Source organism: Ylistrum balloti, unplaced genomic scaffold (genome assembly GCF_031769215.1).
Source record: "Ylistrum balloti isolate Yb309-2 unplaced genomic scaffold, AGI_CSIRO_Ybal_v1 Utg370606, whole genome shotgun sequence".
NCBI lineage: Eukaryota > Metazoa > Mollusca > Bivalvia > Pectinida > Pectinidae > Ylistrum > Ylistrum balloti.
The window spans coordinates 20,468-32,485 of NW_026782373.1; the positions used below are offsets into that span (position 1 = coordinate 20,468).

The 12,018-nt window shown below is 38.8% G+C and overlaps 1 protein-coding gene across 1 annotated transcript in view; it reads left to right on the forward strand.

The window, feature by feature from the left end:
* The first annotated feature begins 7,732 nt into the window (after nt 1–7,732).
* The window catches only part of LOC132556923 (uncharacterized), a 38,172-nt gene continuing 33,886 nt past the window's right edge, over nt 7,733–12,018 (forward strand). The window contains exon 1 of the mRNA XM_060221377.1: nt 7,733–7,918. Coding sequence (XP_060077360.1) covers nt 7,733–7,918 — 186 coding nt within the window. The remainder of the gene's footprint in view (nt 7,919–12,018) is intronic.

The following is a 12,018-nucleotide window of genomic DNA, read 5'->3' on the forward strand; positions in this document are numbered from 1 at the left end:
TTAGAGTCGGTATTGCTTTCTTTGTCAGTCTGTACTAGAGAATTAGAGTCAGAATTGTTTTCTTTGTCAGGCTGTACTAGAGAATACGATTCTGTATTGTTTTCTGTGTCAGGCTGTACTAGAGTATTAGAGTCTGTATTGTTTTCTGTGTCAGGCTGTACAAGAGAATTAGAGTCTCTATTTTTTTCTGTGTCAGTCTGTACTAAAGTATTAGAGTCTGTATTGTTTTCTGTGTCAGACTGTACTAAAGAATTAGAGTCTGTATTGTTTTCTGTGTCAGGCTGTACTAGAGAATTAGAGTCTCTATTGTTTTCTGTGTCAGGCTGTACTAGAGAATTAGAGTCTTGTTTTCTGTGTCAGTAGAGTCTGTATTGTTTTCTGTGTCAGGTTGTACAAGAGAATTAGAGTCTCTATTGTTTTCTGTGTCAGACTGTACTAGAGAATTAGAGTCTGTATTGTTTTCTGTGTCAGGCGGTACTAGAGAATTAGAGTCTGTATTGTTTTCTGTGTCAGGCTGTACTAGAGAATTAGAGTCTGTATTGTTTTCTGTGTCAGACTGTACTGGAGAATTAGAGTCTGTATTGTTTTCTGTTTCAGACTGTGCTAGAGAATTAGAGTCTGTATTGTTTTCTGTGTCAGACTGTGCTAAAATAGTAGAGTCGGTATTGTTTTCTGTGTCAGGCTGTACTAGAGATTTAGAGTCTGTATTGTTTTCTGTATCAGGCTTTACTAAAGTATTAGAGTCTGTATTGTTTTCTATGTCAGGCTGTACTGGAGAATTAGAGTCTGTATTGTTTTCTGTGTCAGGCTGTACTAGAGAATTAGAGTCTGTATTGTTTTCTGTGTCAGGCTGTACTAGAGAATCAGATTCTGTATTGTTTTCTGTGTCAGGCTGTACTTTAAAATTCGAGCGTGTATTGTTTTCTGTGTCAGGCCGTACTAGAGAATTAGAGTCTGTATTGTTTTCTGTGTCAGGCTGTACTAGAGAATTAGAGTCTGTATTGTTTTCTGTTCCAGGTTGTGCTAGGGAATACGATTTTGTATTGTTTTCTGTGTCAGGCTTTACTAGAGTATTAGAGTCTGTATTGTTTTCTGTGTCAGGTTGTACTATAGAAATAGAGTCTGTATTGTTTTCTGTGTCAGGCTGTACTGGAGAATTAGAGTCTGTATTGTTTTCTGTGTCAGGGTGTGCTAGAGAATACGAGTATGTATTGTTTTCTAATTTAGGCTGTACTAGAGAATCAGAATCTGTATTGTTCTCTGTGTCAGGCTGTACTAGAGAATTTGAGTCTGTATTGTTTTCTGTGTCAGGCTGTACTAGATTATTGAAGTCTGTATTGTTTTCTGTGTCAGGCTGTACTAGAGTATTAGAGTCTGTATTGTTTTCTGTGTCAGGCTGTAATAGAGAATTACACTCTGTATTGTTTTCTGTGTCAGTCTGTACTAGAGTATTAGAGTCAGTATTGTTTTCTGTGTCAGGCTGTGCTAGAGAATACGATTCTGTATTGTTTTCTGTGTCAGGCTGTACTAGATTATTAGAGTCTGTATTGTTTTCTGTGTCAGGCTGTACTAGAGTATTAGAGTCTGTATTGTTTTCTGTGTCAGGCTGTAATAGAGAATTAGAGTCTGTATTGTTTTCTGTGTCAGGCTGTACTAGAGTATTAGAGTCTGTATTGTTTTCTGTGTCAGGCTGTACTGGAGAATTAGAGTCTGTATTGTTTTCTGTGTCAGGCTGTACTAGATAATAAGAGTCGGTATTGTTTTCTGTGTCAGGCTGTAGTAGAGAATTAGAGTCTCTATTGTTTTCCGTGTCAGGCTGTACTAGAGAATTAAAGTGTAGTTTGTTATCTGTGTCAGGCTGTACTAGAGAATTAGAGTCTGTATTGTTTTCTGTGTTAGACTGTACTAGAGAATTAAAGTCTGTATTATTTTCGAATTCGAGTCGGTATTGCTTTCTGTGTCAAGTTGTGCTACAGAATTAGAGTCTGTATTGTTTTCTATGTCAGGCTGTACTGGAGAATTAGAGTCTGTATTGTTTTCTGTGTCAGGGTGTGCTAGAGAATACGAGTCTGTATTGTTTTCTTATTTAGACTGTACTAGAGAATCAGAGTCTGTATTGTTCTCTGTGTCAGGCTGTACTAGAGAATTTGAGTCTGTATTGTTTTCTGTGTCAGGCTGTACTAGAGAATTTGAGTCTGTATTGTTTTCTGTGTCAGGCTGTACTAGAGAATTAGAGTCTGTATTGTTTTCTGTGTCAGGCTGTACTAGAGAATTTGAGTCTGTATTGTTTTCTGTGTCAGGCTGTACTAGAGAATAAGAGTCTGTATTGTTTTATGTGTCAGGCTGTACTAGAGAATTAGAGTCTGTATTGTTTTCTGTGTCAGGCTGTACTAGAGAATTAGAGTCTGTATTGTTTTCTGTGTCAGTTTGTACTATAGAAATAGAGTCTGTATTGTTTTCTGTGTCAGACTGTACTAGAGAATTAGATTCTGTATAGTTTTCTGTTGAAGGTTGTTCTAGAGAATTCGAGTCGGTATTGCTATCTGTGTAAGGCTGTACTAGAGAATTAGAGTCTGTATTATTTTCTGTGTCAGGCTGTACTAGAGTCTGTATTGTTTTCTGTGTAGAGTCTGTATTTTTTTCTGTGTCAGGCTGTACTATAGAATTAGAGTCGGTATTGTTTTCTGTGTCAGGCTGTACTAGAGAATTAGAGTCTCTATTGTTTTCCGTGTCAGGCTGTACTAGAGAATTAAAGTGTAGTTTGTTTTCTGTGTCAGGCTGTGCTAGAGAATTAGACTCTGTATTGTTTTCTGTGTCAGACTGTACTAGAGAAATAGAGTCTGTATTGTTTTCTGTGTCAGTCTGTACTAGTGAATTAGAGTCAGTATTGTTTTCTTTGTCAGGCTGTACTAAAGAATTAGAGTCTGTATTGTTTTCTGTGTCAGGCTGTACTAGAGAATTAGAGTCTGTATTGTTTTCTGTGTCAGGCTGTACTAGAGAATTAGAGTCTGTATTGTTTTCTGTGTCAGGCTTTACTAGAGAATTAGAGTCTCTATTTTTTTCTATGTCAGGCTGTATTAGATAATCATATTCTGTTTTGTTTTCTGTGTCAGGCTGTACTAGAGAATTAGAGTCTGTATTGTTTTCTGTGTCAGGCTGTACTAGAGAATTAGAGTCTGTATTGTTTTCTGTGTCAGGCTGTATTAGAGAATTATCTGTATTGTTTTCTGTGTCAGGTCTGTAGTTGTATTGTTTTCTGTGTCAGCTGTACTAGAGAATTAGAGTCTGTATTGTTTTCTGTGTAAGGCGGTTCTAGAGAATTAGAGTCTGTATTGGTATCTGTATAAGGCTGTACTAGAGAATTAGAGTCTGTATTGTTTTCTGTGTCAGGTTGTACTAGAGAATTAAAGTCTGTATTGTTTTCTGTGTCAGCCCGTACTAGAGAATTAGAGTCTGTATTGTTATCTGTGTCAGGCTGTACTAGAGAATTAGAGTCTGTATTGTTTTCTGTGTCAGGCGGTACTAGAGAATTAGAGTCTGTATTGTTTTCTGTGTCAGGCTGTACTAGAGAATTAGAGTCTGTATTGTTTTCAGTTCCAAGTTGTGCTAGGGAATACGATTTTGTATTGTTTTCTGTGTCAGTTTGTACTATAGAAATAGAGTCTGTATTGTTTTCTTTGTCAGATTGTACTAGAGAATTAGAGTCTGTATTATTTGATGTGTCAGGCTGTACTAGATAATAAGAGTCGGTATTGTTTTCTGTGTCAGGCTGTAGTAGAGAATTAGAGTCTCTATTGTTTTCCGTGTCAGGCTGTACTAGAGAATTAGAGTCTGTATTGTTTTCTGTGTCAGGCTGTACTAGAGAATTAGAGTCTGTATTGTTTTCTGCTCCAGGTTGTGCTAGGGAATACGATTTTGTATTGTTTTCTGTGTCAGGCTGTACTAGAGAATTAGAGTCTGTATTGTTTTCTGTGTCAGGCTGTACTAGAGAATTAGAGTCGGTATTGTTTTCTGTGTCAGGCTGTAGTAGAGAATTAGAGTCTATATTGTTTTCTGTGTCAGGCTGTACTAGAGAATTAAAGTGTAGTTTGTTATCTGTGTCAGGCTGTGCTAGAGAATACGACTCTGTATTGTTTTCTGTGTCAGACTGTACTAGATTATTGAAGTCTGTATTGTTTTCTGTGTCAGGCTGTACTAGAGAATTTAAGTCTGTAATGTTTTCTGTGTCAGGCTGTACTAAAGAATTAGAGTCTGTATTGTTTTCTGTGTCAGGCTGTACTAGAGAATTAGAGTCTGTATTGTTTTCTGTGTCAGGCTGTACTAAAGAATCAGATTCTGTATTGTTTTCTGTGTCAGGTTGTACAAGAGAATTAGAGTCTCTATTGTTTTCTGTGTCAGTCTGTACTAGAGAATTAGAGTCTGTATTGTTTTCTGTGTCAGGCTGTACTAGTACTAGAGAATTAGAGTCTGTATTGTTTTCTGTGTCAGGCTTTACTAGAGAATTAGAGTCTCTATTGTTTTCTGTGTCATGCTGTACTATAGAATTTGGAGTCGGTATTGTTTCTGTGTCAGACTGTACTAGAGAATTAGAGTCTGTATTGTTTTCTGTGTCAGGCGGTACTAGAGAATTAGAGTCTGTATTGTTTTCTGTGTCAGGCTGTACTAGAGAATTAGAGTCTGTATTGTTTTATGTGTCAGGCTGTACTAGAGAATTAGAGTCTGTATTGTATTAGAGTCTGTATTGTTTTCTGTGTGAATCAGAGTGGTCTGTATTGTTTTCTGTGTCAGGCAGTACTAGAGAATTAGTCTCTTTTGTTTTCTATGTCAGTCTGTACTAGAGAATTAGAGTCTGTATTGTTCTCTGTGTCAGGCGGTACTAGAGAATTCGAGTCTGTAATGTTTTCTGTGTCAGGCTGTACTAAAATAGTAGAGTCTGTATTGTTTTCTGTGTCAGGCTGTACTTTAAAATTCGAGCGTGTATTGTTTTCTGTGTCAGGCCGTACTAGAGAATTAAAGTGGTTTTTTTTTGTTTTTTGTTTTGGCAGGTTGTACTAGAGAATTAAAGTCTGTATTGTTTTCTGTGTCAGCCTGTACTAAAGAATTAGAGTCTGTATTGTTTTCTTTGTCAGGCTGTACTAGAGAATTAGAGTCTGTATTGTTTTCTGTGTCAGACTGTGCTAGAGAATTAGAGTCTGTATTGTTTTCTGTGTAAGGTTTTACTAGAGAATTCGAGTCGGTATTGGTATCTGTATAAGGCTGTACTAGAGAATTAGAGTCTGTATTATTTTCTGTGTGCTGTCAGAATTGTATTGTTTTCTGTGTCAGAATTAGAGTCTGTATTGTTTTCTGTGTCAGGCCTAGAGAATTAGAGTCTGTATTGTTTTCTGTGTCAGGCTGTACTAGAGAATTAGAGTCTGTATTGTTTTCTGTGTCAGGCTGTACTAGAGAATTAGAGTCTCTATTGTTTTCCGTGTCAGGCTGTACTAGAGAATTAGAGTCTGTATTATTTGATGTGTCAGGCTGTACTAGAGAATTAGAGTCTGTCTGTGTTGTACTAGAGAATTAGAGTTTGTATTGTTTTCTGTGTCAGGCTGTACTAGAGAATTAGAGTCTGTATTGTTTTCTGTGTCAGGCTGTACTAGAGAATTAGAGTCTGTATTGTTTTTTGTGTCAGGTTGTACTAGAGAATTAAAGTCTGTATTGTTTTCCGTGTCAGGCTGTACTAGAGAATTAGAGTCTGTATTGTTTTCTGTGTCAGACTGTACTAGAGAATTAGAGTCTGTATTGTTTTCTGTGTCAGGCTGTACTAGAGAATTAGAGTCTGTATTGTTTTCTGTGTAAGGCTGTACTAGAGAATTAGAGTCTGTATTGTTTTCTGTGTCAGGCTGTACTAGAGAATTAGAGTCTGTATTGTTTTCTGTATCAGGCTTTACTAAAGTATTAGAGTCTGTATTGTTTTCTGTGTCAGGCTGTACTGGAGAATTAGAGTCTGTATTGTTTTCTGTGTCAGGCTGTACTAGAGATTAAGAATCTTTATTGTTTTCTTTGCCAGGCTTTACTGGAGAATTAGAGTCTGTATTGTTTTCTGTTTTCTGTCTAGAGTACTAGAGTCTGTATAGTTTTCTGTATTGTTTTCTGTGTCAGGCTGTACTAGAGTCAGGCTGTACCAGAGAATCAGAGTCTGTATTGTTTTCTGTGTCAGGCTGTAGTAGAGATTTAGAGTCTGTATTGTTTTCTGTGTCAGGCTGTACTAGATAATTTGAGTCTGTATTGTTTTCTGTATTAGACTGTACTAGAGAATCAGAGTCTGTATTGTTCTCTGTGTCAGGCTGTACTAGAAAATTTGAGTCTGTATTGTTTTCTTTGTCAGGCTGTACTAGAGAATTAGAGTCTGTATTGTTTTCTGTGTCAGGCTTTACTAGAGTATTAGAGTCTGTATTGTTTTCTGTGTCAGGTTGTACTATAGAAATAGAGTCTGTATTGTTTTCTGTGTCAGACTGTACTAGAGAATTAGATTCTGTATTGTTTTCTGTGTCAGGCGGTACTAGAGTATTAGAGTCTGTATTGTTTTTGATATGTCATGTCCTACCTATATAATATAATGTCTTACCCATGTAATATCATAATCTACCCATGTAATATCATGTCCTATCATGTAATATCATATCTTACCCATGTAATATCATATCTTACCCATGTAATATCTGACTGGTTCCAATTGAAGGAAATTCGCCTTTCCCCGTACATGTAGACACACGATATACAGTACATAAAGGGCAATTTCTACAGGAAATCTGTCTTTGACAGAAAAAAAAACACAACAGACTATAACAATGTTTTTTTCTGGTGAACTGATCTAGCTTCAGACGATGTTGATTTTCAGACGATGTTGATTTAACTCTATATACGGTGCTCTGACGAGATACAAATATAGAGCGGACAGAATCAGCTGGCGAATTGGAGAGCACACTAGTCCACAGCGCGCCGTACATGGATCGTCTCTCTTCTGACGATGTGCATGTGTTGTAACAACATCACATTAGGAGAATACGTGTACAAAGCATCATGTGAATGCTTTAACCTCCAAACCTAATACCAGATTGTGGATAATGGGTTGTATGTAACCTCGGCGGACTGCTATTAAACTGGCACCTGACGTGGTGTGTGATCAGTAGATGTGGTACCCGATATTTTGGTCCAGTCATCACCACATGCAGTAATGGCTACGTATGTATACATGTAGTCTGTGTTAATTTCCGCTCCGAGTCAAATATTCTAATGGTTGGATGTATGTGTCTCTACCACGCAGTTGATTTTTAAAATTTTGAAGTGTGTTGATACTTGTGTTAATCACTGTACGAGCAGTAGTACAGATGTGGTGATATTTGTGCTCTAGCCATTGCCAAGCGGATTAATATCTAAGTGTGTTGATACTTCAAGTAGTCTTGTTTATGTCAGGCATAATACAAAAACACCGATTTTACAACATGTGTAGTAAACAAACCTTGACACCTACCATTTTTACTGAAGGAAATTAACATTGTCACCAATAACAGAGCATGGATATAAAAAAGGGAAAAGCCAAAGTGATGCATGTGTCACGTGGTAAGATTTAATGAATTGCGTTCAGGGTATAAGAAGTAAAATACTGAGACAATATGCTGTGACGTCATTATGACGAGGTATGTTCTGACAAGTAACGCTAAGATTAAAGTTTCCATACGTCATTACGATGGACATTGAGGTGATCTTCAAGGTTGTCGCTGTATGTACTATTCTGGCCCTCGGGTTGTTCGGAAGTGGCTATATCCTAGCTACAGCGGCGACCCACAAGTCCGATCCTACCCTTGGATATATCTACAAATGTGTCCTCGTATCCAACCTGCTAGCGATGTTTACCAACTTGTCCAATTTGCTCGTAGGCACCATTGCAGGTAAATATATACGTTTTACTTATGAAAACAGGTGAAATTATTACAGGTTATTAAGGAAGGCTGGGAACCATGGCAACCGAATGTTAGTAGATATAGTTGTTTTTATTTCGTACGAGGCCGACCATATATACTCACACAGACACTCTTCTACATCAGCAGCTTACCTCGTTTTTGTCCTACAACGAAACCACCAGGGACATTATTCCGCTAAGCTGTATGACACATGTGGTTATTCCGAACTCACAATCATTCAAATCCTATTTTAGACGGTAATATATTTGCTTTCTTATCTATGGCGTTGAAATGTTGCAGTTGATTCAGGCAATATCGTGACTGGCAGCTGACTGCAAAACTCACAAGACTAGGAGAAATGCAAGTTGATGAAAACTTTTATAAATTTTATGGGCGTCATAGTGATTTTTTTGTGATATATGAAATCGGTAACCGGATTTGGCTTTTGTTTTATATTGATTAACGCCCTGTTCACTGAACCGAACCGGTGGTTGTTAAATGTAGTTACCCATCGCCAACATGGCCGACCGATCCAGGTAAGAACTATACACGTCTCTATTTTCATACTTTGCAATATTGGAAACGTTTGCTACACTTATCTCGTGTTATAAATTTATATTTTGAAGCCTCTATGTAAGTAAACTAAGCTACAATACAAAAATAATGATGTAAGAGAGACAGACAGAGACATAGAGAGAGGCAGAGGAAGAGAGACACAGAGAGATAGACAGAGAGACAGACAGACACCACATATATATCAGGATACTTTCATAGAAAAAAGAATATATTGTGACACCATAGTGATCTGGACCCAATCTCAGATCTATTTAACATGGTAGCGTGTAGGCTATCACAAAATATGTAGGGCTAAACCCGATATATAAATAGATAATTAACGATTAAAGTCTTCATCAGGATTTTATGTTCATTCCATCTGCATTCAGGACTAAGTGATGCCAGTTCAATTGGTATATTTCTTGATAATCTGTTTTCCCTTTTAATTCAAACTGATCATGACATTACTTGAACCTGGACTTGACCTTTTGTTGTCATCCAATTCAGTATAATCAGATAACTAAGTAATCACCAATGAAGAATGTTCCAACAGCATCAGACTATCCTGTGGTTATTTGAACAAGTCATGTTTCTAGATGTAGCTCAGTCGTACAGAAAACAAGAAGATTATGATAAAGTTCAATATTTAATTAGGCTATGAATCTCATATGTGCAGAAAAATAAGTTACATTAATAATTCTATCAGACTCCCACAATCTTTCACACTTAATAGTTAATTTCTACAACTTCATATTCAAGTAATAAGGACAATATTATTACTATTAGCTTTCCTGGCATAAAATTAACACATTAACCAGAAGGCCTAAAGCTTACATTAACATAGACAAAATCTAACATACGCAAGTTAGGAAATTATACATTGATTCTAGGTCTGGTCTCTACACATTTCCAAAACATTTACATCCTTAGATAAAGTAAGGAAAAACTAACATTCATATTCCAGGCTTCTATTCCTTCTCACAAAAATAATATTCTTATTCTTACTAACAAAACATGCACTTTCAATACAAACGCGTATTTACTAAATTCAAATATTCTATCATCATACTTAACTCTCAATATTTCTTTCTCACTACTAAGCCTAGTACAAAATAGATCAACATACTCCTGTCAAACATTTGATAAGGTAACCACAGACCGGGAATTAGAAATTACTCAGTGATAAAAATACCACCCGTCCATCCCTATAAGAACGAATAGTCTGACTACGGTCCTAGTACGTTTACCATAACTATTATTGTAAAATAATAAATAATTAGAAAAACTTCTCAAAATTCCTATCAGTAATACCACCCCCGACATTTCACAGGACAAAAGAGACATATATAACACATACGTCTCTGATGACACCCACTATATGTCCAGATACCCCCATAGAAACAAGAATACATGTTAAGACATGCCCATAACACGAAATATTTCTCTAGATACACCCATAGCACCATGAAAACGTATGGAGACAGGTCAATAGCGCTTTGAATCGTTCGAAAAGAGTGACGGACTACTGAAACTGATGCAGGTATCGACCCTCCGACACAGCCTTGAGGTGACGCTACCGCAGGAGAATTGATGAGAAGTAAAATTGCACCACATAAACACACGATAAAGAACAGAATTGATCAGCGCAGACCAAAATGGCTATCTAAAATGACTAAGGGAATGTACACTAGGGTCCTTCAGATCAGTTTTCGTTTGGCAGAAGACATGGATATATAGACAACACCCATCAATTAACATCGCATTGATGACCGCTGTTACAGCTAGTATGTAAGTTTTCTACCACTGCAGACATTGCTTACAAATAACCGACACCTACATCTTGTCTCTTCGGCCTATCCTTCGTCCAGACCTTGCTTACAAATAGCCGATACATATATCTTGTCTCTTCGGCCTATCCTTCGTCAAGACCTTACTTACAAATAGCCGATACATATATCTCGTCTGTTTGGCCTATCCTTCGTCCAAAGTAGTCATTGTTGGTTTGTTGGGTCTATTGTACTGTGAGCAGGCAGGCTCTTATTGAGGTGGGGTCTGCTTATAGTAGCTGGTGACTACTTCGGTGAAAATATAAGGGAGGCCCATCGCAGGTCACCCGGAGGATAAAGTGTTGTGCACAAGGATACGACCACAATAGCCCGGTCCGTCTCTCAGCCCCATGAGAAACACAAAGCGTCACGGGAAGGGAGAATCGAACCACGCACTTCTTTATCTAAGGTTTCGTAGTGCAACGTTAAGTCTTAGTAATCCTACTTCTATAACATAGAATACCGTCACTTATATTCACACCAAAGAACACCGCCAGACCTAACACCACAGAACACTGCCATACCTAACACCACAGAACACCGCCATACCTCACACCAAAGAACACCGCCATACTGCACACCACAGAACACCGCCATACCTCACACCAAAGAACACCACCATACCCAACACCAAAGAACACCGCCATACCTCACACTAAAGAACACCGCCATACCTCACACCACAGAACACCGCCATACTGCACACCAAAGAACACCGCCAGACCTAACACCAAAAGAACACCGCCATACCTCACACCAAAGAACACCGCCAGACCTCACACCAAAGAACACCACCATACCTCACACCAAAGAACACCGTCAGACCTCACACCAAAGAACACCGCCAGACCTCACACCAAAGAACACCACCATACCCAACACCAAAGAACACCGCCAGACCTCACACCAAAGAACATCGTCATACTTCCCACCAAAGAACATCGTCATACTTCCCACCAAAGAACACCGCCATAACTCACACCAAAGAACACCGCCAGACCTCACACCAAAGAACACCGCCAGACCTAACACCAAAGAACACCACCAGACCTCACACCGAAGAACACCACCATACCTAACACCAAAGAACACCACCAGACCTCACACCAAAGAACACCACAATACCTAACACTAAAGAACACCGCCAGACCTAACACCAAAGGCCACCACCATACATCACACCAAAGAACACCGCCAGACCTAACACCAAAGAACACCGCCAGACCTCACACCAAAGAACACCGCCATAACTCACACCAAAGAACACTGCCAGACCTAACACCAAAGAACACCGCCAGACCTAACACCAAAGAACACCGCCAGACCTCACACCAAAGAACACCGCCAGACCTAACACCAAAGAACACCGCCAGACCTCACACCAAAGAACACCGCCAGACCTCACACCAAAGAACACCGCCAGACCTCACACCAAAGAACACCGCCAGACCTCACACCAAAGAACACCGCCAGACCTCACACCAAAGAACACCGCCAGACCTAACACCAAAGAACACCGCCAGAACTCACACCAAAGAACACCGCCAGACCTAACACCAAAGAACACCGCCAGACCTAACACCAAAGAACACCGCCAGACCTCACACCAAAGAACACCGCCAGACCTAACACCAAAGAACACCGCCAGACCTAACACCAAAGAACACCGCCAGACCTCACACCAAAGAACA